Source organism: Chrysochloris asiatica, unplaced genomic scaffold (assembly GCF_000296735.1).
Source record: "Chrysochloris asiatica unplaced genomic scaffold, ChrAsi1.0 scaffold00081, whole genome shotgun sequence".
In the NCBI taxonomy this organism is placed as follows: domain Eukaryota; kingdom Metazoa; phylum Chordata; class Mammalia; order Afrosoricida; family Chrysochloridae; genus Chrysochloris; species Chrysochloris asiatica.
Window position 1 is genome coordinate 3,292,129 of NW_006408599.1, and position 26,291 is coordinate 3,318,419.

Genomic DNA, 26,291 nt, shown 5'->3' on the forward strand with positions numbered 1-26,291 from the left:
TGAATCTACCAGCTACTCCCATTAAGATTACAGCCTCAGACATCGTATACAGGATCATTGTGAGTTGGCACTGACTTGATGGCACAAAACCACCACCACCAAGGTCGGTCATATAGCTAGTAAGTGGCAGAGCCAGAACTTGAAACCAGGTCTGTTAGATTTCAAATAATGGATTTTTCTATTATATTCTACTGCCTCTTTAGTATCGAATCACTCAGGCATCAGGTGTCTGTGAAGTCTCATAGCAACTGGACTAGACATTTCTTTCTTCATTTTACACACAGGGGAAACTGAGACTCTGAGATACAATTACTTGCCTAAGTGGTAGAACTGGGTGTGATTCTGTTTCTCCTTGACCTCAAAGCTGTGTATGTATTTTTTGCTGTACCACTCTGCCTCTCAGACAAGCGTGAGTGCATCTGCGAAGATGGAAACTAGCTCTAAGGACCTGTTTCCTTGCATGGATGAGTTAGTGAAGCAACTTCTTAAAGGACATCATAGCATTTTGTGGAAACTGATCGACATGGAAATGAGAAGACTCTTACCTGCTATGGGTGTTTAGAATTACTGTTCTGTATGAGTCCTGGTGTGGTGCTGTGGGTTAATGCTCAGGACTGCAAGGTCTGTTTGAACCACAAGCTTGGTGTGTCAAGCTCACCAGCTGCTCCTCAGAAACCCCATACAGGGTCGCTGTGGGTTGAAACCGACTCGACAGCACTTAACAACAACAACAAGGTTACTGTATTGATGAATTTGAGTTATTATGTTGAAGGAGAATATTAAAAGTACCATGACTTCCAGAAGAACACACAAATCTGTGTTGGAAGAAGCCAGAATGTTCCTTAGAAGCCAGGATGGCCAGACTTTGTCTCTCATGCTTTGGATTTGGATGTATTATAAAGAGGGACCAGTCCCTGGAGAACAGCATCATGCTTGTTAAAGTGGAGCGTCATCAATAAAAGAGGAAGACCCCCAATGAGATGAATTGCCACAGTGGCAGCAGCAATGGGCTCAAGCATAGCAACAATTGTGAGATTGGTGCACGACTGGGCATTGTTTCATTCTGTTGCGCATAAGGTCACGTTGAGTCGGAACCGATTCAATGGCACCTAACAACAATAAGTTTACTAAAAGGATCCCTCATGGCATAGTGGGTTATGCAGTTCAAACCCACTAGCCACTCCCTGGGAGAAAGACGAGACTGCCTGCTCCCATCAACACTTGCAGTCTTGCAAACCTTGTGGAGCAGTTCCGTTCTGTCTTATTTGGTCTCTGTGAGTTGGTTTTGGGGTTTGGAAGGCTTACTGCACTCATTCCCCCAGTATTTGAGACCTTCCCTGACTTTTGATCTGGATTGGGAACTGCACTAGCACTGAGGATACAGAGATGAAAAGGAAGTCATTGATGAGAAGAACTTTTAGTCTAGCGAGGGAGAGGGGCAGTCACATAACTGTTGTCTAAGTAACTGTTAGTGTAGTTGGTGTGTTAGCACCCAAGACACAGTATGTTTGTCATGGATACTATGTGTAAAGTCTGTGGACGCACAGAGGGGAAGGGCTGTTTAGCATAGTTTGGAGATGCCCTGGCAGAGGAAATAAAATTGAATGTGGGAATTAAAGGATGAGTAGGAGTTTCAAGTAGAGAAAAGGACCAAGGGTATTACAGGTCCAGGGGAGCAGCACATCCAACAGGGTGGAAGCATGAAGCTGCTCTATAGTTTGTGCAGCGAGTTGTTGCTGGGTTAGTTGAGACTCTCCATCAGTGCTACCAAGTGTTCCTGGGAAGGTTACGTGGAACTAGATCATGGAAGATTTCAGGTGTTCTGCTGGGAAGTTTGCATTTGATCCTCAAGACAGGCAGTGACTGATCAGTTTCATGGTTAAATTCAGTTTTAGAATAGTGTAAAAAATAACACATCAACCATCCCTCCACAGTCTCTATTCAACTGGGGCCGGTAATCCACTGCAGTGGCCACACAGAAGTTTGACCGCATACTCATTGTTGTGGGTTTTAGTAGGGAAGTTCACAAGTTACAACTCAGGGTCAGAAATGTTCAGGGCACAGTTGTTCCAGTCAGCTACTGATAAATGCCCACAGGACATACCACTTCACAATGAGCCTCAGTCTGAAGGCACTCAGCTTTAGTTCCATGGGTTAGCAAATCTGGCACCCCCACTTTAGTGTCACAGTATGAGCAAGCTTCCTGCCCAAAGTCCCTCAGCTTGACTTGCATCATGGTCGGGCACGCCCACTGTTGTGCCTTGTGCTCTGGCTCCTTTGTTCTGCTGCTCCTCTGCTCCTTCTGGTGCCACAGCTTTCTGTCTCTGAGTCAAGGAGGTTCAGTGTGTAGGGGTCTCGGGGTCTAAAGGATGTGTCCCACTCCTGGCTCTTCTTTGATGAAGATCTTACTATCGTAAGATCACCCCTCCTGCTTCTGAGATGGCTCATTTTAAACCCGTGCTAGACTTTCAAGTTTTTATAGTAAAAATGAACTCGGCAAACATTCACAGCTGAATCATGTTATCCTATCAGTATCTTCTCCCACCTTCTCTTTTCCATATTTGTTTGCTGCACATGTGCCTTCGGCTCATAGCAAACCTGTACAGGGTTTCTGAGGCTGTAAATCTTTACAGGAGCAGAAAGCCTTATCATTTTCCCTCACAGTGACTGTTAAATTTGAACTGCTGAACTTGCAGTTAGCATAGTGGGTTAGTAACCCACTATGCTACCAGGGCTCCCCATAGTATATTGTTGTTGTTGTCAAGTGCCGTCAAGTCGATTCTGACCCAAAGCGACCCTGTATAGGGTTTCCAAGGAACAGCTGGTGGTGAGCTTGAACCGCCGACCTTGCACTTCAAACAGCTTTGCATTAACTAACCCACAGCACCACACCAGGTGGCTATGTCCACAGCACACCACCACCATCATGACATTGAGTCCTGGATATTAGGAGGTGATTAATGATATTGTCCATTGTTCGGCCTCCACGAGCTCTACAGCTCCTTGGCAGTGTTTAGGGAGTGACTCATCAGTGGGGTTGGCTGTTGTCCATTCCTGAAAAACCTAGTAGGGCAAAATGTTGTTGGGTGGGAGTTACAGACTGTGACTAGAAATGAGATTAGATAATTAACTATACCACACATTGTTACTCTGAGGAAGAGGATGGATTAAAGAAGAAAGACTAGAGGCAGGGAGTCTGGATAGAAATGCCACTTGGTTGTGAGAAAGAGAGAGGGGCTGGATTTCAGCACAGGAAATAACTGACATACATGTATTTGATTTTCAGATTCTGAAATTTACCAGCCTGATGACCTTGCCATCTTGCCAGCCTGCAAGGAGAATCCTTCTGAAGATTTTTTGGGCACAACTTCAGTAGCTACTTACTTGAGTTCTAAGAGCCCGCTTTCTGTTAAAGTCAGCGTGATTGAGACTGATCAGTCTGACAACACTGATACTGCAATTAATACAGAATACTTAAAACAGAAAGTTCGTGATTTAGAAGCTGAGCTCAAGGGCTACCAGAATTTTTTATTTCAGCTTCAGTCCGGGAAACACTCCCAGTGCAGTGAGGCCATTATCACAGTTTTGTGTGGGACAGAAGGAGCTCAGGAAGGCTCGAGCAAGCCCAAGGGCAGTAATGATGATGAAGAAATGACCTTCTCTAGTTTACATCAAGTTCGCTATGTAAAACACATGAAAATCCTCCGTCCCCTGACCCCAGAAATGACTAATGGGGGGATGCTGGAGAACCTCAAGCAGCATCTGGTGGAACAGGAGTATGAGCTACAGAAAGAGCAGAATTTGAACATGGAACTATTCAGTGAAATCCATAATCTTCAGAATAAGTTTAGAGATCTTTCACCCTCAAGGTACAGCCCATTGTTTAAGCCTGCAGTTCCCCTCTACTTCCACTAGGGTGGAGCCTGTGTGCTAGAAGAGAATGAATGCTGCTCTGTGATGAGGATGGGTGTGTATAGGAGAAGGCTGGATGGTGGAGTGGAGGAGAGACATAATGTGAGGACACAAAGAACAGCGCCTATGCACATGAGTGTCAGGTTTTAGTCTTGTGTTCTGTAAAATTGGCTGATTAGATCTTGCCCTTTTGAGTTTGGGGACTAAGGGTAAAGGTTTTATACTAGTTACCGGTGAGTTGCCGTGTATTTGCTGATTTGGAGTGTTTACTCCAAACCTCCATCATTGGTTTTTGTTGTGCTTTAAGACTGAAACTGATGTGTCTAGGCAGAGTGGGGAGGCATATAAATATTTTCCATATCTTTACCCTTTAAGGTCATCTTAGAGAAATAAGCCTGTGTTGAAAGAGAATTCTTAGGTCATGAAGATATGTTTTATGGGCATAGATATGTACAGTTTTGTTCCATGAGATATGACAAAATTGGGATCATTTGTAAAGTCGACCTTCATTCGTCACTAATTTGAGACAAACACATCGTTCGGAATTGTCAGGAGTCAGAGTGAATTTTTCAAGACACCCTCAGCAGAGAAATTGAAGGAAGCTTATATTTATTGACTGTCTTTTTGTCAGACCCCTAACTAGGCACTTTTCTCATGTAATCATCAAAATCACCTGGAGAAGGCGGTGTTTTTGTAAGTAAGGAAATGGAGTCTGAGAGAAGTTGCTGTGACTTGTCGGAGATCATTCGCAGCCTTTGTTGTTGCTGTTGTTAAGTGCCATTCAGTCATTTCCAATTCATAGAGACCCAGCACAGGCTTTTTGAGGATGACTGGTGGGCTTGGACTTCTCACTTTCAGTTAGCAGTCCACTGCTTAGCATACAGTGCAACACCAGAACTCTCAGCCATTGCTATGGTTCTAGTTCACGTTAATCCCATTCTAGTACCCAGGCTCTTCTTCTTTCAGTAAGCCAGCCCCATCTAGAATGCTGGTGTCACATGACTTGTATGTGCGTGCTTGGTGTCAAGGGTGACCTTCATTTCAGGGAAGGAGTAGCATGTTGCTCTGAAGTGTCCATGTGTTTACTAAGCCATACTCTGGATCCAGGGTACTGTGACCACAGTTTATAGAACCTGGCTTTTTCTCAGTGTCTGCCATTAGCTGTAGAATCACATAGGAGAAGACTGCATATGGTGGTCAGGAGGTAGTGGTGGTGGTGCCGTTGAGCCAGTTTTCGAGGAGCAGCTGGTGGGTGTGAGCTGCCAACCTTGTGGTTCACAGTCCTGTGCTGATCCTACAGTGCCATACCAGGAGCCCTTGAAGAGGTGGTTATTGTTGTGAAGTGCTGTCGAGTCCATTCCAACCCATAGAGACCCGGGATAGGGTTTCTGAGGAGTAGCTGGTAAACTTGAACTGCCGACCTCACAGTTCAAACGGCTTTGCATTCTGGCGCATTAACCCACAACTACACATATGGGCTTTGAACTCAGTTATGCTTGCATTTGGAATTGTCACCACTAAGCTAAGTTAGTAATCGCTAATAGTCATTGTCCTCACCTGCAAAACGGGAGGCTGTGCGTTTGTTGTAAGACTGGAGAATCAGACGACAGACACATGAAGCACTTGATTATTCTGTGCTTGGTGAGTTATTAACCCTCAGTAAATGGTAGTTAGGGTTATGATGATTCCTTGACCTTTCAGTTGAGAAGAGAGATGCATGTCCTTGTTTTCCTGCCATACAGATTCTTTTGGCTACTTCATGAGACTTTGTGGTGGGGCCCTGACCTTTGGGACTCATGTTTCTACAATTTAGAATAGTGCTTTTGAAGAATGTATGAAAACAAATCTTTCTCCTGAGTTCTTGCCAATCTGTGTTTTAATTGGGGGCTTTATAAGGTTAAAAATATTGTAGAAGAACCTTTATTCCAGCATTTGTTGGCTATTTTGAGATTAAAAAAGAGAGTGACCTTGTACAGTTTCAATATTTCTTTAAAAGTATATATACTTGTACAGCTGCAGGCTTTAAAAAATTGTGCTCTGTCATTTTTCCAATTAGTATTAAGGTCACAAAAATTCAATTCTGAAATGGTACAACTATTTTCCTTTGCCCCTTTTTATCAGATACGATTCATTAGTTCAGTCCCAAGCCAGGGAGCTCTCCCTTCAACGACAGCAGATTAAGGACAGCCATGGCATCTGCGTCATTTATCGTCAACATATGAACACCGTGATGAAGACGTTCAAGGAGTTGCTCCAGGCCAGCGACGTGGACTGCTATTTGGCTGAAGGTTTCCAGGAGCAGCTGAATCAATGTGCTGAACTGCTGGAGAAATTGGAACTGTTGTTTCTCAGTGGTAAGTGGGACAAGGTGTTGTGAGTTCTAAGTCACATGAGTTAATTGATCCAGGACTTCTTGGTGGAGTAGAGGAGGCACTGACTCCTGATTTTTTTCCCCTCACAAGGTGATGGCAGAACCAACTACTGTAGCTTCCTTCCAGTGGCTCATTCCACATGGTTTGTAGTCTGTGCTCTTCTAATCCGAGGAGTCAGTTTAGGAAATGTGATTTTTGAGAGTATGAAAAATCAAGTTAAAACAGAAACTTTTATTTGTTAAAAATGTATTCAAGGGCCAGAGGTGACCCATGATGCCTACTTTGAGAGAAAATATGAAAGAAAGCATTTGCTGAACATCTGCTGTATGCCAGTTACATTAATACAAGAGGGCTTCAAAAGTTCATGGCAAAGTTCCGTTATCTTTTAATTCAATGATTCCACTAACTTTTTGAAGCATCCTTATACATGTTATTTTTTAAAAAGATTCTTAAAAGATTTGCAACTTTTGCAGACTAAAACAAAGAATTCCATGTACTTTACTCAGCTCCATTCATTGTTACTATTTTGCAGCATTTATGTTACCATTCTCTTTCTTTCTCCCTCTCTCTCTCTCTCACACACACACAGTTAGTATCCTTCTAAACCCAATTAAAGTAGTAGATACACAACAAAGCCATTTCTTACATGACACAGTACAATGATCAAAATTAGGAAATGGTTGTTTTAGTGAGGTGCTAACTCTTAGCAACCCTACGCACAACAGAACAAAACACCACTTGATCCTGCAAAATCTGTACAACTATTGTCATGGTTGAGCCCATTGTTGCTGCACTGTGTCAATCCGTCTTGCTGGGGGTCATCCCCCTTTTCTCTGTTAACTGTTGTTAAATGGCATTGACTTCATTTTGCTCATAGAGGCTCTGTATAGCATTTTCAAGGCTTTAAATCTTTGTGGGAGCAGAAAGCCTCCTCTTTCTTCCATGGAGCAGCTGGTGATCTTGAACCACTGGCCTTGTTGTTTACAGTCTAGTGCTCATTGTATGGAGTTACCGTGCTGTAAATAGTATGTATTATGTAATACTCTATTTGATCATGCTTGGTCAGTGAAAAAGAGGAAGGCAACTAATGAGATGGATTGACACAGTGGCAACAGCAATGGACTCAAGTATAACAATTATGAGGATGGCACAGGACAAGGCAGTGTTTCTTATTGTTGAGGTAGGGCCACCATGAGTCCGAACCGACTTGATGGCACCAAACAGTAACAATATGCAATTTATATTCAAATGACTCCAATTCCTTGCATAGTGTCCCTTTTGGCAGTGTTATTTCAGATAGGATCCAGGATCCAGTCCCTCCATTATAACCACTCCTGGTGTGGTACAGTGGTATAAAGGTTGGTTTGGACAACAGGGTTGGTGGTTGAAACCCTATACAGGGTTGCTATGAGTCAGAACTGACTAAATGGCACTTAACAATAATAACAACAACAAACTGTCAATATAGCCAATAATTGGAGCAGGGCTGAGAACAAAAAGCAAAACATTTATTATATATCCACGTACAGGACGACAGGGGAACAAGAATCTCCCAGATCTGCCTCCCCAAGGGAAAGGGAGAGAGGATTTAAAGGGATCTTAGGCATAGAATAGGAGCCCAAGGAATTTCAGAAACTTCTTTGTTGTTTTGTTTTAACTCAAGTTGTGCTGACTGTTCCAAACACGTTGTCTCTATGAACACTGTTAGATTTAACCTAGTGGTGGTTATCTATCAGTGGTCGTCACAAGAAGTGTGTAGCTGTTTTTTACCTTTCTAGGTAGGATAGTCCTTAAAGTGGGGATTAGCCACCAACTAAAATGAAAAATAATTAATCTCTAAAAATAGAGATTGACTATGGGGTAGTAATTGACTATGAAGGGTAGTTAGGGAAGAAGCTCCAATTTAACTATCGCTATTATGACTGTCTGCATCTCAGTTTACTCTGGCCAAGCCAAAACTTTCTTGGTGCCCTTCTCACTGCCCCATTTCTTCACTATATTTGGCTTGGTCACTGGTCTCCTTTAATCTAGAACCGTACCTTACCCTTTCTTTGTATTTCATGACGTTAATATTTTTAAAGAGATCAGGCCAGTCCCTCAATTTATCTTTTGTTCCTACATAATTAGGTTTAGATTACATAGTTTTGGCAAGCATACTGCATTAAGTGATGCTGTGTTCTCATTGTATCATGTTAAAGAGGCACATGATAGCAGTTTGTCCCATTTTTTGTTGTTGATATTAACGTTGATCTTTTGGTTAGGTGATGTCTGTCAGGTTTCTCCACTGTAAACTACTATATTTTCTTTGTAATAAGTAATTAATTAGTGGGGGTCACTTTGCACCTCTGTATATATCCTGTTTCTCTTGCAACTTTTACCTGTGAGTTTCACCATCATTGCCAGAGTTTACAGTAATGATGGCGCTTTGGTGATTTTTTTTTTTTTCCCTATCACCATCATTCCTTTTTCAGGACTAGTGTTTCCTTTTCCCCCATCTATTTATATATTTACTTTTTGTTTATTTATAAATTATCAGTATGGACTTATATGAGGGGGCTTCAAAAATGTGTGGAAAATGGAATTAAAGAATGGAATTTTTCCACAAAGTTTTTGAAGTCCCCTCCTAGATTTTTATTTTTGTCAGTAGGCTATTGCCCATTACTTTCATTCACATTGATGCTCAGGCTGTCCTATATTTGCCATGTCTCCATCTATTTTTGAGCACTTCCTTACTTTCTGGCACTAAGAGATGGCTCAGGATGTCCTGATCCTGAATCAGCCATTTCTCCAAATTGCCCTGGTTCCTTTGTTGAGAATGGTACTCAAAAACCGAGATTTGGTGCTAGGTATGTTCATTGCTATTAGGGTGTCGTTGCTGCTAGGCTATTTAGCAGACATAAGTAGTATGTACAGTGAAACCTGCAAAAGTTACAACCTTTGTAAGGTGGGAACCTGTCAGAAGGGAAACTCAATCATTTTCCACTAATAGAGAGCAAGGAGTACTTGGTGTGGCACTGTAGGATAAGCACTAGACTAACTACAAGGTTGGCAGTTCAAACCTACCAGCTGCTCCTTGGAAACCCTATCCAGGTTCACTATGCGTCAGAACCCACTCTACAGCACTTAACAGCAACAACAGAGAGCAATAGAAAAGTGAGAAGACTGAACTCTGTCAAAGGTGGAAAACATGCAAGACCCAGAAAAACACTGGCAAATTCTGGCTTTCACAGGTTTCTCTCTATGTATATAAGTTTATTTTTTTAAATAGCACTTTACACTGGTCCATGTCCGATCCAAATCCCCAGGGTTCTTCTGTTTCAAATTGTGATAAATATCTATATCTATGTATTTAACAGAACATTAGCAATTTCAACAGTGTTTACATGTACATTTCAGTGGCACTAATTGTGAGGGTGGCATAGGACCTGATGGTGTGTTCTGTTGTGCGGAGGGTCTCTATGAGTTGGAATCAATTCGACAACAACAGCAACAATTATGTTCATTATGTTGTGCAAACCTCAACCCTGTCAGTTTCCAAATTTTTCCTTCACTACTGGGTTTTTGCTTCCTTTCTCTAGTCTGTATCTGTAGTGAGACCCTTGGCTTTTACAGTATCAGTCTATCTACTCATTTGCCTAATTCCGTAATACACTTGAATAGGTCCATAATTATTTCACACATTTACCATTGTGATAAACAAGCCTACCAGAAGAGTTCAAGATTTGTTTATAGTTCTTTTCATTTTTTGGCTAAGCATATAGTGTGGTGCTGAATTTAAAAATTACTTGGTTAGTTCTTTTTTTTTTTTCCCTCCCATAATGTTGTCATGCTATTTGAAATATACTTATATTCATTTTTATAGTTTATATTCAATTCTAGCATTCCTCTTATCTTCAGTTTAATTTTTTGAATATGGAAAGCATGGTTCTGAAGTTAAAACTTTTCTCCTTTTAAATTACCTCTATGAAATTATTACTTCATCCTTTCATTATTATTACAGTTTAGCCTTTCTTTCTCTCTTAAATCCATTGAAATTGAGCTTTTATTATTTTTTTGGGAGGGGAGGAGTGATATTTACTCTTTTTTTCTTTTTATTATGAATTGGGTGAAGGTTTACAGAATTTATCAGTTTTCCATTAAACTGTTCATGTATGTTTTGTTTCATTTTATTGATTACAATCCTCGCATTGAAATGTCTTTGATCCCATTTCCTCCCTTGTGTTTCCATTTCTCTTGCTTCCTCACCCTTCTGAACTTTGTCTTTAGGCAAGTGCTCCCCTCTTGAACTCGAATTGTGGAACCCCTGATATTGTGGCTCTTAAACACAATTCAGGCATGGAAATGAATTCATCACCGTGGCTCAGTGTTCAGCTGTTGTTGTTGTTAAGTGCTATTGAGTTAGTTCCAACTCATAGTGACCATATATTAGGACTTCCAAGGAGCAGCTGGTGAGTTTGAACTGCTTATCTTCTGGTTCAAACCAACCTTGTGGTCGAGCGCTTTCTCCTATAGCGCCACAGGAGGATTCAAGAATTGTCTATAGGGGGAACAAATTCAAGCCTGAATTAAAAATCTAGACCTTGGGTTACAATATTGAAGGATTCTTTGGGCAAAATATTGGATGTTCAAAAGAAGATGAAAGGAAAACACAAAGTCACTGTATAAAAAAAAAAAAAATTAGTTGATGTTCAACCACTTCAAGTGGTAGCATATGATCAAGAACCAGTGTTATTAATGAAAGAAGTTCAAGATGCACTGAAGGCATTGGTGAAAAACAAGACTTGAGGAATTGACAGAGTACAAATTGAAATCTTTCAACAAACTGATGCAGAACTGGAGTCGCTCACTTGTCTATACCAAAAAATTTAGGGGATCCATATTTGTGCCCATTCCAAAGAAAGGTGATCCAGTGGAATGTGGAAATCATTGAACAGTATCATTAATGTCATATTCAAGTAAAATTTTGCTGAAGATAATTCAAAAATGGTTGCAGCAACAGAGACTGCCAGAAAATTCAAGTTGGATGCAAAGAGGACGTGGAACTAGAAATATCATTGCAAGTATCAGAATACCAGAACGATGTTTACTTGTACTTTATTGACTATTCAAAGGCTTTTGACCGTGTGGATCATAACAAATTATGAATAACATTGCAAAGAATGGGTATTCCAGAACACTTAATTGTTACCATGAGGAACCTGTACATAGACCAAGAGGCAGTTGTTAGAACAGAACAAAGGGATAAACAAGGGGATACGGAATGGGTTAAACTCAGGAAAAGTGTACACTAGGGTTGTACCCTATCACTATACTTATTCAATCTGTGTGCTGAAAAAAATAATCTGAGAATCCTGGGTTGTATGAAAAAAAAAACATGGCATCAGGATTAGAGGAAGACTTATTAACAACTTTGATATGCAGATGATACAACCTTGCTTTCTGGAAATGAAGAAGATTGGAATACCTACTGTTGAAGATCAAAGACCACAGCCGTGAGCATAGATTGTACCTCACTGTAAAGAAATAAAAAATCCTCACCACTGGACCAATAAACAACACCATTATAAATGGAGAAAAGATTGAGGTTACCAAAAACTTCATTTTGCTTGTATCCCCAGTCAACACAAATGGAAGCAGCAGTCAGGAAATCAAACAATGTGTTGCATTAGGCAAATCTGCAAAAGACCTCTTTAAAGTGTTCAAGAGCAATGCTGCTACTTTGAGGACTAAGGTGTTTCTCAACACCTAGAAATGTCTTTCTTTAAAACTCCACCTTCAAAAGATACCCCCATCTGATCATATTTTCACTACCTCATGACTACAACTAGTCTGATTAACTACCATCATCTTCTCTAATTATTGCTGTTGCCTCCTAACTGGCCTCCATGCTTGCACCCAGCTTTCATTGCAGTCCACTTTACACAGTAGTCAGAATGATCTGATTAAAATGTAGGTCAGGTTATGTACCTTCTCTACTCAAAATAAAGGCTTTCCTTTTTACTCAGGGTGGAAGCCTAAGTCCTTCTAAAGGCCTTCAAAGCTTTCTACCTTTAGGTTCCTGCCAGCTCTCTGACCTCATCTCCTACCTGTCCTACCTCTCCACCCACTCTCCCTGCATCATCTCTGCATGAGACTTGTGGTGTCTTGACCTTGCTCAAGCATGGTCATTAGGGCATTTGCACTCTTCTTCTTATTCCTTCAGGTCTTTTCTCAAATGTCATCCTGTTGATGATCCTTTCTTTGACAGTTATATAAAGCAGCAAGCCACCCTGCCTTATCACTGGCATTCTCTTTACCCTTATCCTGCACTATTTTTCCATATTCTATTTTTACCATCTTACACATTGCACATGTACTTATTGGTATTTTTGTCTCCACTCCTAGAGAGTAAGCCTCATGAGGCTGTCTGTTTTGTTCATTGCAGTATCCTTGGGTTATACATGATGTGTAGCATGTTAGTGGACCGTGCCTATATTTTGGGAGAATGAATTAATGAATCCCAGTTTTTTATAATTGTGATTCTGGTTCAGTGAAATTTGAAGTCATATGGTCTTATGAAAGAGCTTTGAAATGTTTATGGAAAAATGGAATTAAAAAATAATGGGATTTTTTCCCCCCATAAACCTCTTGAAGCTCCCTTGTATATTGAGTGAGTTGTAGAGCATGGGTTTCAAAACAGGTCTCTTTCCTTTGTTGTTATTGTATGCTGTTGAGCTGGTTCTGACTCATAGTGACCCTGTATGGGGTTTCTAAGAGTGACTACTGGGTAGCAGTCCAGTGCTTATCTTATAGTACATTCCAGGGCCCATATATTTTACTTGGCATCATGGATGTTATTTGATTTAGTCCTCCCATTTCCATTTAACATACAGCAAACAGGAGGCAGGCAGTCTTGGAGTTGGGCTGCCTTGATTGATTCTCTGGTTCCTGCACTTTAAGGTCTACATTTTGGGAACCTAACTTGACTCATGACCTCAGTTTCTTCACTTGTGAAATTAGTCTTCTAATGGCTCAGTGCTTGGTGCATGGCTCCTGTGTACTGAGCTCTCACTAGTATTTGTTCTTGTTGTGAGTTGGGGGCTTTCAAACAAACTGGTTTAATCCTCAGAACAACTGGCTTCACGAGTAAGGGAAGTTAGCCTTAGCAAAGTAACGTATATTGCTCAAAGTTACAACTGAACCAGGATTTGACTTCAGTCCTTCTGTCTTCAAACATAAGAAACAGATGGTTCATGGGGTTCCACATATGTTCTGGGCCCAGGCCATGCTATTTCCCCTGATTTCTTTCCCAAATGGCCTAATAGCTTAGGTTTTGACTGTCATGTGGTCTCTAGGACAGAAACTCATTGCAGACTGATTTTCTTGATACCCCAGAACCTTTGGGGGCCAGAACATAGGCTCACTTAGCTATTCCCAGCTGTATAAACTCCACTTTATTCTGACTTTCTCCTCATAAGCTAGTTTTCATATTATTGGTGGGCTGCAGAATTGCTCAGTCCTCCAGATAGAGCTGTGTCTTCCAGGCCTGAGGCTTTTTCCGTCTGTCTCTTTTCTTCCTAGGATCCCTCAACCTGGGTCCTAGGACGTAGGCGGCTCAGAGAAAATGCCTCTGGCACCAGCTGGCCTCCCTCCCTCCTCCTACTGCCCGCCTTGATTTATTTTTTAGTTACTTACCTTGACAAGCCCAAGGAGATCTTACTTCTTGTTTCCTGTGGATTCTGGTGTCAGAAGCCTTTCAGAATTAGCAGAGAACATGAACATGGAACTTGTTTTTCTTCTACAAAAGATAGAAGAAAGTCAGGACTTCACTATAGTACTTTTTATAGAATTAAATGAAATGTAGGAGAGGTTCCTTCTTGGGGAATTGCTCCTGCATTATTAAGTGAGCTTTATCAAAAAGTAGTTTTGTACTTGAAGCAGTTGTACAACATGAGTTCTTAATTCTTTAAAAAGTTATATTAATACGAAGGAACATAGGTTTATAGTGGAATAACAGATGACAGATACTTTTTTTAAAGTTTTTATTGTGAATTGAGTGATAGTTCACATGGGAGAACATCAGCTTTATATTCATCCTATTGTATTTCGTTTCATTGCAATGATTATAATCCCCTCCATGCATGCATTATCATTATTTAATAGCATTTTTGCTTCCATTCCTTCTGTGTTTTTTTTTTTTTTTTGGATGTACACCAAAGAACTAGGAATATATAACCATTCAAACGACCAAAGGGTACACCCCACAAGCCTGCCCCCCAGCCATCAGCACACAGCAACTTTCCAACCTTCACAATCAGTCCTGATAGCAGTTATTCACTATTGAACCACAAGAGTCTTATCCCCAACTCCTTTCACCAGCCCTGTCCAGACAGGTGGGAAACCACTCAGTGGAGACTCTACCTTTACCCACACCTTCTGAAACTAGGCTTCTTCTTGAAAACTTGTAAGCCAGCCACTTTGTGCCTCTGTAGCCCCCCCATTTTGGGTAGCCAATGTCTAAATTGCCCATCCCTGTCAACTCTGTGTACCAAGGAGGTGGGAATAATCTTCACTGTAAAGATTTGTTCCCTCTTTTGAGCTACTACATCCAAAAGTGTAAGTGAAGTTCATCAAATTGTAGTGAATTACTCTTTTTTTCCTCTTCTTTCTTCCTCTAGTTCAGTTCTGATCATCCAGCCTTTGAAGCCAGGTCAAATGGGTACTATCTGCAAGTAAGGGTGTTCTTGTGCATCTCCCCTCACTACATATTAGCTGGCTGCTTCACTCTCTGCTCTAGTCCTCTGTGGCTATGTCCCTGTCCATGAGCCCAGGAGTCCCCAGGTCTTGCCACACTGCTGGCCAACTATGTCTCAACCCAGGTTGACAGGGGTCTATTGAACGTGGTCAGACTTAGCTTACAACTTCATTGCTGTTTTTCCCCCATGTCTACTTATTGGTAGACCAGCATGGTCACCAGCAAGACCACGTGTCTACTCCTGTATTCCCCTTGAGTCTCAGTCTGGAAGGGGGTTTGCTCTGAGGGGACCCGACTGCTTGCCTTGAGGGCTCCCCTGAGAATTCCTTGCTTGTTCTTGTAGTAGTCCATCAGACTGCCATATTTGTTTTTGATTTTTCCTACTGATCTTTCTTTTAAGAAGTATTTTTTGTTCTTATAGCTGCTCCAGGTTGGTGTGCTTGTCCTTTCAAGTGGAAATTTCCCACCTCAGAAGATTATGAATGGGGATCAGAATTCCATTTATGGTCTTACGCAATGCAAAGGCTCCACAGGAAGCCTCCTTCACTGGGCAAGTTCTAGCCCCATTTTAGGTATTCCAATCAATTATAGGCTGAAGATGGACTTACAAGCTTTCTATGTTGATGTTTCTGGCTATTCCTTTCTCTCCCCCTCAAATGTCAATTTTACAATAGTAGGCAAGGAAAACCAAGATTCAGAAGACAGCCAAGCATCTTAACATTATTTCCCCTCTTTTACCCATTCAAACCATGCCTCAGTTACTGCATCCCAGAGTCCTGTTGTTCCAAGGTTGAGCATAAATCACTATTTACCTCTGTCCCACTTAGCCCATACAAACCTGCCTAACTGTTCTCCCATCAGCCTGGTTCTTCCATTTCCCTCCCACTTCTTGTGTATTGCCTGCCCCTCCCCCCCAGCATTCAAACTGTCCTGTGTCTATTCTCTACCCTGTGCTACACCTTCCCCTCCCTACCCTCAACCCACCTTATACACTCTGGTAACCAGCAAAGAGTTTTTTTCCCCCCTTTTAATGTGGGTACTTTTTCTTAATCTTTTACAATAATGGTCCTATGCAGTATTTCTTCTTTTGTGACTGACTAATTTCACTCAGCATAATGTCCTCAAGGCTCATCCATGTTATGTGGTGGGTTGCAGCTTCCTTGTTATTCTTCAAGGTAGCATAACATTCCATTGTGTTTATGTACCAAAGTTTGTTTATCCATTCTTCCATTGTTGGGCACTTTGGCTGTCTCCATCTTTTTGCTATTGTAAATAGTACTGTGAACACTGGTGTGCATATATCTACTCGTGTTATGGTTCTTATTTCTTGTGGATACATATCATGTAGAGGAATTTCTGGATCATAAGGTATTTCTATTTCCAACTTCCTGAGGCACTGCCATACTGTTTTCCAGAGTGGTTGGACCATTTTGCAATCCCACCAGCAATGTAGGAAGGTCTCAGTCTCTCCACATCCTTGCCAGCATTTACTGCTCTCTTCTTTTTTGAACTTCACTGTTATTGCTGGTGTGAGATGATACCTCATTGTTGTTTTGATTTGCATCTCTCTAATGGCTAGTGATCATTAACATTTCTTCTTATGTTTGTTGGCTGCCCAAATCTCCTCCTTAGTGAAGTGCCTGTTTATGTCCTGTGTCTATTTTTAAATTAGGTTGTTTGCCTTTTTCTTGTAGAGGTGTTGTAGTTTCCTATATATTTTAGAAACGACTCCCTTGTCTGCTGCATTATTGCAAAAGATTTTTTCCCATTCTGTGACCTCCCCTTTTACTCTTTTGGTGAAGTCTTTTGATACACATAAGTTTTTCATTTTAGTATGTCCCAATCCTCTATTTTGTCTACTTTTGTTTGTGTAATTTTCACAATGTTTGGCAGTCTGTGTATGCCCTGTATTAGAGCCCTCACATTTGTCCTTATTTTTTCATTGATGAACTTTATAATTCTGGGATTCACATTTAGGTGTTTGATCCATGCTGAGTTGGTTTTTGTATATGGTGTGAAATAAAGGTCTTGTTTCAATCTTTTGCATATCGATTTCCAGTTCTGCCAGCACCATCTATTAAAGAGATTATCTTCTTCCCCATGCATATACTTAGGCACTTTGTCAAAAATCAGTTGGCTATATGTGGATGAGTTAATTTCTGGATTCTTGATTCTGTTCCATTGATTAATGTATCTTTCATTATACTAGTACCAGGCTGTTTTGACCACTGTAGCCGTGTTGTTGTTGTTGTTGTTAAGTGCCATCGAGTCGGGTCCGTGTAGTAAATCTTGAAATCAGGGAGTGATAAGCTTCCAACTTTATTCTTCTTTTTAAGCAGTGCTTTGCTTATCCTGGATCTCTTTCCTTTCCATGTAAAGTTTGTAATTGATTTTTCCATCTCTTTGAAGAATGTCATTGGAATCTGGATTGGGATTGCATTATTTGTGTAGATTGCTTTGGGCAGTTTTGACATTTTCACAGTGTTAAGTCTTCCTATCCAGAAGCATGGTACATTCTTCCATTTGTGTAAGTCTCTTTTCGCTTCTTGTAGTAATGTTTTGTAGTTTTCTGACAGATACTCTTTTAATTGCATCAATCACAGTCAAAAATCCTGGAGTTGATCCTTCCAGACCTTTTTTTATATGTTCATAGTTTTTGTGTGTATTAGTGTGTGTTTGTGGTGGGGGAATGGACTGTTCACAAACTCTCCTTTTGTTCAGTTCTATGTCATAAGTCTTAGTGACTCCAGAGCATTTTTGTGTGTAGATATACTGTAATTTAATCATTCTTCAGTAGATGGATATTTAAGTGGTTCCCAGTTTGCCACTGTTACAAAGTTCACTGTATTGGAATCTTTATGCATGTCTTTTCTTTTTCTTTAATAATATATAATTAGTAGAATCCAAGAAGTAGATAATAGTGTGGTTTCTTAGCACTCGTAAGGGACACAGCTGGGGGTCTGTCTTAGCTTCATAGGCTAGGAGTTCTGCTGTGGGTCTGCAAGATTTTGTAGCTGTTTATATTTTATAGGATAAAACCCTATGGCTTTTATATTCCCAAAGAGAGCTAGCAGCCACAGTACATCAAGAATTGGTGTTACAGTCCGTTTTTCTACCATCTCTGCTCATGGTGCCTCTCAAGACCAGTAACATGAATTAAGAGGGCGATGTTTTATCTTCAGGTATTTTAAATAAGTTCTGTTCAGCATGGAGCCCTGGTGTGGAAATGTGCGAGAAGCAGTGGACTACTAACCAAAAGGCCAGAGGTTCAAATCCATCAGCTGCTCCTCAGGAACCCTTACAGGGTTGCTATGAGTCAGAACTGACTCAATGGCACTTAACAACAGTAACAGTGTTAGGGAATGGAGAAGGTTCAAAGATGACTCTGAGATACTCTCGTCCTCTGTGAGCTTTCAGGGTTTAGACCCTTTAGAGGACAGTCACAGAGTCCCTTCCCTTGGTTCTCCTTTGCCTATAGGGAGAAACTTAAAATGATTCATTTCTTTACAAGGCCTTCCATAGCCTACCTTTTCTGTACTTTCACCTTCTAAATAATAATCATAATAAGTGAATTAAAAATAATGAGAAAAAATTTCATCTCTCTCAAGTGTTTAGTATTTGCCAGACATTTCTGTCAACCTATGAAGAGGTACTATTTATTATTCCCATATAATAGATGAGGAACAGAGAGGTCAAGTCACTTTCTCAAGGCCACACAGAAAGAAGCAGAATCTGGATTCAAGCCTGGACAGTGTGCATGCAAAGCCAGTGTGCTTAACCACCATGATACCTTAGGTCTCCCATGCCTGGCATGTTCTGTGCTCCAGGCATACTCATTTTGTGAGCCAGGCCTTGGGTTTTTCCACTTTGATAACTGTTCATACTAGCCCCCTTTTGGAAGACTTTCACCTTCTCCCCCCTTACAGAACTTTAACTCATCCACTGGGAAACCCTCTTTGTTCACCCCAACTAGAAGCACATTTATTCCTCGTCTCTACTTTTCTCTTGCTGGTGACACTTATGTCTGGCTTGGAGTAGGAGGCCAGGCTCAGGAGTGGAAAGAAACTTTGGAGTCGGGCCGACTGGAGTTCAGATCCTAGTGGCGTTATAGCTCACTCATCCCTTCCAGGCTCTGATTCCTTGTTGGAGTTGTTTGTGAGGATGAAATGAGGTTATTTAAAGCATGTCGTGGCCTGCTAGGAAATTGTAAGAGCTCAGTGGTTGTGGTTCCATATGATAATCACTGGACTGTGAACTGCAGGGTCCATGGTTTGAGCCTGCCAGCTGCTCTGCAGGAGAAAGATGAGGTTTTCTGCTCACAAGAAGATTTAAAGCCTTGAAAATCCTTTGAGTTGGAATGGACTTGATGGCTCTTAACGACAACAACGACAGAGCATGATAATCATTATGGGAACATTTTATTCTTCAGAGCATTAGATCCTCGAAGATGGGAGCCTTGTCTTTTCCTGCATCCCATTGCCAGTCAGGATTTGATGACAGTAATGATAGTTGTATGTGATATGGACCTTAGGCAGGATCTCGGGCCCTCTTTTGCTGAAATGTCTTTTGATTGTGTCTGGCTCATACCATGTGAGTTTGGATGAAGAGGGAGGAGGGACCTCTGAACTCTAAAGGAAAGCTTTCAGGAAGAAGGGATAGTGGAGCTCAACCTTTAATACTGGAAGATTAATAGTTTTGGGGAAAGAATATTTCAGGAAGTCAAGTTTCAAGTTATGGTTCGCACAGTGGAATCTCTCTCTACAGCCTCTCAGCTTTTTATATTAATAAAGCAGTTCTTTCCTGTTTTAAAGATATAACTCAGTTGCCACCTCCTCCAAATTTTCTCTGGTGGTCAGAGTAGATTATGTTTGTCTTCTATGTGTATTGTTGCAGCTTGATAGTATATAGTGTAAATGTCTTTTGAGTCCATCTTCCCCGTCAGATGTGAACTCATTGAGAATAGGATGGCTACTCATTCCGCTCTGGGTCCTCAGTGCCTGGAAGGAACACTGTAAGTATTCACTAGGAACTACTAGTGAGAAGGAAGGCAAGAAGCATTAGGATCAGGCAGGAGATGCCAGGCTATGACATCTGAATCTAATTCTATTCGATTGATAGATTTTGAGTTAGGGAGAACTCCTTGAAAGAGGCTTATTAAAGGATAGCTCTGTTCAGGGTAGATCATTGTGGAGAGGAAACTCAAGGTGTTTCGGCCTTTACAAGTCTGTCTTGCATAATAGTCCTCTTGCTTGTTCCAAATATTGATGGGAGAACTGGATGTTATGAAATGGTGAAGCTCCCCTCTTCCCCAACATACATTACACAACTTTTAGGGATGGCAACAAGCCTCGTCTGAGAAATGGCAGCAGTGTTTTCATGACATGCATCTTAAGCTTTGGAATAGCCCGACAGATGGTATACTGTCACCTGTGTGAAGGCAGTTTCCACCAAGAAATTCAAATGCATCAGTTGTAATGATCTCCCTGTGAGTCCCACAGTAACAATTTGTCATTTGAGTTTAAAGAACTCTTCTGTGATAAGGGAATGAGTAGAATACAGTTGCTGAGTTATTATAAGTTCCCTAAAGGGTCTCTTATTTGAAGAAGGGGAAACCCAGACAACTGGTGGTATAACAGCACTTCCTTGTTTGGTCATGGATTTTATTATGAATCAAGGAGAGGTTTTTGTGGTTATAAGGTCAGGAGACCCAGGCTACTTAGTGCTTACTCCGCAAACCAAGAAGGGTTTCCTATCCAGTGGCGTTCCTAATATACCCCTAGAAAACAATGGCAAGTGTGAAGGGGATGCTATGTTACTGGTTGCTTGCCTAATACATGTGTAACTCCTAAAGATCTTTGGAAGGGTGGGCTAAAACAGATGGCCCATTCTTGGAGTCTCTAGGACCAAAGTCTTAACCATTACCCCTAGTGCAGGATCTGTGAGAAAAAATTCCAATGTAGCTGTTCTTTTAATATGCTGATATCTCTACCCATTCCTGAGGGTCTTGGAATCTGAGCCAACTGGTTGAATATTTCTCCCACTTGAAGAGGAATATAGAGAGCATCCACTGTGCTAGAGAGGCTGATCAACCTGTATTATCTTTGAGGACCCAAAATATACCATTTGTAGCCAAGATAGAACCCAAAGAAGCAACGCTTAGATTTGCCACTGAGCTAGAGAGAGTACCCATTCCCTTGTTAGACTAGGGCATGCAGTAAAGTAATGAGAGTATGAATCGGGCTAAACGAAAGACAGTTGAAACATTAAACCTCCTGAGTTTGTACTGTAAAATGAAATAACACTGTACTTGTGAGATTGTGGTGAGGCCTCAGGAGCTGTGAAAATGAAAGAACTGCACTCAGGGTCTGGCACGTGGTTGGTCAGGCCTGTCTGACTCATTCCCGATCCCTGTAGAGGTGGGTGACTTTCTACCACTTGTTAGATGCACTGACTCTTGGAACCCAGGTTGCCCACCTGGTGGGGTAGAGGAGGATTTCAGACAGCAGTCCCTGTAGCCTGTGAGTTTGTAGAAGGAAACCACAAGACATAAAGCAAATCTCCAGTGATCTCTCCCTCCTCACAGCGGGGTTTGAGAACTTTTCCTTTTAGGAGTAGTTTTGAAAATGGTATGTGTAGGTGCAGTTTAATTATAGTCTCATTTTCAAGTGTAGCTATAAGAAGGGTTTGTTTTTTTCTTTAGCCATGCGTTAGCGTCTTCAAAGAGCTCATCCCAGTCTGCAATTTCCAGTGTTCTGAAGTATTTTTAAAATAAAGTTGTTAGTCTCTTTGAAATCTGGGCTCATGTGCTTCCTTTCAAATGGCAAATGATGACACGCAGGAAGAGAGCAGAACATTTTTTTTTTACCCATTTACATTTTGAGCTTTCTTTTCTTTTGTCATTTCTGTTAGTCATTCCTCCTGCTCTAGACAGTGTTTTTTCATCTATATTCCTTTCCCTAATAACCCCACTTCTGAGAGTCTTTCCTAAGGAAATCATTCAAATGTAGATAAAACTGTATGCACAAAGATGTTTATTTGATGGCTTTATAAAAGTGAACGTTTGAAGATGGCCTAAATGTTAACAGTGAACTGGCTAGTTACTGTAGATACTGTATACATGTCGGCAATGGAGTATGAACGCAATCCTCATCTAAGTGTTTCTACAGCAAATGTAGGAAGGGAAATGCTTCAGCCACAATACGGTATCAACTATGCCAAAATATAAAGGAAACACCGGGAGAGAAGCTGGTAAATGTGGGTAGAGGGGACCTGGAGGAGGTACTCCTCTTCTCAATAATCTTTGGGTCAGAGTTTAAGAGAATGAAAACCAAACAGACAAACCCCTCCCAGCAATGGCTTGGTGATTGCTTTCTAGATTCAGTGGTGACCCCACCCTCCTGGAACTAGTGCCAGAGAAATGATAAAGGAGTCTCTAGTCAGAACTGTCTTCTCAATAAATCGTACTTTAAATATTGGAGATTGCTACAGTGTCTAAACAAATGGAACAGGACCTCTGCAAATGTCTGAGCAAGAAATTATTAGGCAATACTTTTTAAAAAATGTTTTTCTACTTTCTCGATGTTGTTTCTGCTTCCAGGAAAATCAGTGGAAGTGGAAGTAAGCACCCAGAATGGACTGATGGACAGGTGAGTGTATAGCATTTGTTCAGACTTCCTGGGATGTGGGAGAGGTGGTTTGCCTACCAGCTTTTTTGAGTATTCTGATTCCTGCCCATTAGTTAGTTTCCTGCCTCCCATGGGTCACCTGTGGGACTGATAATGACCATTCAAAACCAGGAGTTCATGCTTGTGCATTCTGCAGCAGCCTTATTCATTTCATGTTTCAGGTGATTTGATTCAGGTAACAGTTTCCTTCTGTTGTCTTCTGCGTACCTGTGGGATAAGTTTTAGTCTTCTAAGCCCAGCACTTTAGAACCTTCTCAGGGCCTCAAGTTGTCCTTTCTTTCCCGCCATTCCTCAGCCACATTGGGCTTTTTATTGATCTCCAGACCCATTCTGCGCTTTCAAACTGTGCCTGTGTGCGAGTTGGGCATTCTGCTTTCTTTCTTTCTGAAATGTGAAAATTCTTCTCCAGAACCAGTTTATATGGAAATGAACTTGCTTTTTCCAACACCCCTCTCTCTCCACCACACCAAGGATCAGTTTTTCTTGCTGTAACACTTGGCAAGTAGTTACATTGCAGCACTGACCACCATTACAGTGTCTTCCACTCCCAGAATTCTTCAAGGGAGAAAACAGGAGCTAGCCTGAACTCAGTACAGCTGTGTGTCAGCCACTGTTCTAGGTAGTCAAAGACATTATTTCCAGCCCACGAGGTGAGCATTACTATTCCCATTTTAAGATGAGCCTGTGGGTCAGAGAATTGCATACTTGCTATGAAGGGGCTAGAGCTGGGCTTTGTACTTGATTCTGCCAGCCTTTCACAACTGTAGTCTCTGATCGTTATTCCAAATTGCATTTTGTGTGCAAAGACCGGGTCTTGAAGATCTCCATACGGACTCCACCACCAAGTGTCTGGTTTGTAGTGGAGTTCAGAAAACGTTCATGGAATAAACAGATAGTATGCGTTCTCAGTTGCTTCTATGTGCAGCTGAAAATGTCAAGGTCGGGCCCTCTTCTGTTTCCTGCCAAGGGTTCTGAATGCTATTAGTTCTATTGGGTGCTTTCTCTCACTTAGAAGCGGTACCATTTGGGCTCCCAGGGAAAATATGAAGAAGTAGACCCAGTCTAGGGTATGAATTTTAGAATATATTGATATCATGAAAGCCACCAACATTCTTAGAGTGAGTAGGCAAGGGAGTATCAGAAATTGAGCTCCTTGGAGGACCATTCAATCAGGGCTTCTCTAAGTGTAGAAGACGTACCTCTCTCTCAGTGCAGTGATTGTACAGTTCCTTTCCAGTTCAGGCCTCTGCTTTCAGCCCCATCGAAACAGCTCACATCCTATTGGCAGGCTGTAGAAGGCAAGGAAAGCGTCCCAGTTGAGGAGCAGTCTTAGCTGAGATCTAAAGGATGAGTCAGAGGGGCAAGGGTTGTTGGAGAGTGCCCATGGTTGAGGTAAGGGAGTCGTGGCCCCTTTGGGGGCCAGAACACTTTGTCAGTATGGCTGGTGTTTAAAATTTGAGGGTCTTAGCTAGAGAGACATGTGGGACAACATTGGGATGATCCTTAAATATTAAGATAGGAACTCAAACTCTATTCTATTGGAAAAGGAGAATCTTTGGAGGTGGTTAAGCTGGTGGTACATGATCCAATTAGCCATTGTGATCGACTACCTGGGTTGCTGTGGAGAATGGGTTGGAGGAGGCAGAGCCTCTTTTAGCCCTCCTCAACCTGTGTGCCTCCCTCTTCCATTTCTGACAGATTTGTTTATTTTCCTTCTGTTCTACCATTTTCAGCTGTAGGCTTGCACTCACGTGGGTCATAGCCAAGCTAATTAAATAGGTACCCTTGGCCCATTCTGCACTTTTGTAAGCCAACAGCAAGCCTGCGCATCCATCACGCTGTCCAGACGAAGTTGCATCTGGTGTTTACCTGTTAATGAATGCATTGCAGTTTCAGAGTCCTTTGCTCTTGTCTGAGCTCATGAATAATGAGACTGTGGCCACTGACAAGAAGTAATAGCAAAACGTGGGAGAGAAAAAGAGCTCAAATTAAGAAGCTTATCTATAATGGAGATCTACGTGGGCTTTTCCCAGGATTTAGGTTATATTCCTTCATGGCTTAGGTGGCCTGTGAGAAATTACAGGTTAAGAACCTGACAATTGCCAGAATAATGGTATTGTAACATAATTGGAGACCATGTGACCATTTCATGGGTTTGGGTTGGGCTTTTTACATTCTTTTGGGGCCGGGGAGCCTGACAGACTTGGGGTTCACATCTCTCCTATGCTACTTACAAGCAGTGGGTGAGTTTATGATAAGCCTCTGTCTTTCCAACTCTAAACAAAGTTGAAAATCTCTGCCTTGAAGGCTGGCTGCGAAGACAAGCTAATACATCTGAAATGCCTGGCACCAAGCAGGCACAGACAGGGCAAACAGCTGTCATTGACCCATGACCTCTTTTGTGACCATTCCCCTAAAAAGCAGACTGTGAAATGGACACAGTCTCCTCACTCCCCGTCTTCACTGGCTCCTAACTGAAGTCCACAGGGCCCTTATTAGAACATCCTTACTAACTACTAGAGAAACATCACAAATACGAAGAAATTCTAAAGGACACAGCAGTGATGTGCATTTTAAAACATGGTCCTGGTTTGGGATTGAACATGGGAAATCATTCCTCTTTAATCTCTAATTAAGGATTGGGGAAGACACCATAACCTACCAACATATTCTGCCTGAGTCTCCTGAGCCTTCAGCTTCTCATGCACTGTCTGATTGTGAAATGTCCGAAAAGTCCTTCTTCTCACGAGACCAGAAACAAGATAGCGAGATTGAGAAGAGTTCGGTTATAACTAACAATTTTTCTCAAGGTAAGTTAAGCCTTACTAAACATTTAAAATGTGTTCCAGTTCCTCCCCCCCTTTCAAGTAATGTAAATGAACCAGTAGTGACAAGCTTTTTTTTTTTTTTTTTTGACTGGAATGCTCATAGAGTTCACTGAAAGCTAATGTGAAAAGAGCTGTTTTAACCCTTGCAAATATTTCTTAAAAATTCATTATCTTGCCTTTGTAGCCAGAGCGTGGTGACATTTGAGTGTTTCTTTGATGAAAGGAGAGCCGGTAAAAGTAGCAGCTGGCCATTCACGATATCATTTATCCATGGAGAAAACTGTGCTTGTAGAAAGCGTAGGTGATTAGAGAAAAAGCAATTTTATATTTTAAATCACGACTTAATATACGACTTGCCATTTACTTGCTCTTCTAACAGTGGCAGGCTGCAAAGCACGTTAAGTTATATATCAGGTCCAAGTCTGGTTAATTTCCTACTTGTTTTTTTTTCCCAATTCACCCTAAGGCAGGGTCACTCTGAAGACTTCTCTGCTGCTTTTAAGCCATATCGATGGGTAAGAGTATTTAACTGCCAACTTTCAGCCAACCAATAGAGACAGGCCTGTAAAGTGAACCGTAACATAGAGAGGAATGTACTCCTCAGAACCATCAACTGCATGAGACCAAAAGGGTAGCACTTGCACCAAAACAAAGCTCAGAAGGCAGAAAATGGGCACGAAAGAAGAAAGAAGGAAATGGAGATCATAGGGTGGAAGTGGGGAGAGTGCTGTTACGTTCTGGGGATTACAACCAACGTCAC

The 26,291-nt window shown here is 41.4% G+C and overlaps 1 protein-coding gene across 1 annotated transcript in view; it reads left to right on the forward strand.

Annotated features, from left to right (window-relative positions):
- The window catches only part of CDK5RAP2 (CDK5 regulatory subunit associated protein 2), a 255,327-nt gene that overhangs the window by 179,561 nt on the left and 49,475 nt on the right, over positions 1 to 26,291 (forward strand). Inside the window, exons 24-27 of the mRNA XM_006865676.1 lie at positions 3,287 to 3,869; positions 6,034 to 6,266; positions 22,616 to 22,664; positions 25,341 to 25,513. Coding sequence (XP_006865738.1) covers positions 3,287 to 3,869; positions 6,034 to 6,266; positions 22,616 to 22,664; positions 25,341 to 25,513 — 1,038 coding nt within the window. The remainder of the gene's footprint in view (positions 1 to 3,286; positions 3,870 to 6,033; positions 6,267 to 22,615; positions 22,665 to 25,340; positions 25,514 to 26,291) is intronic.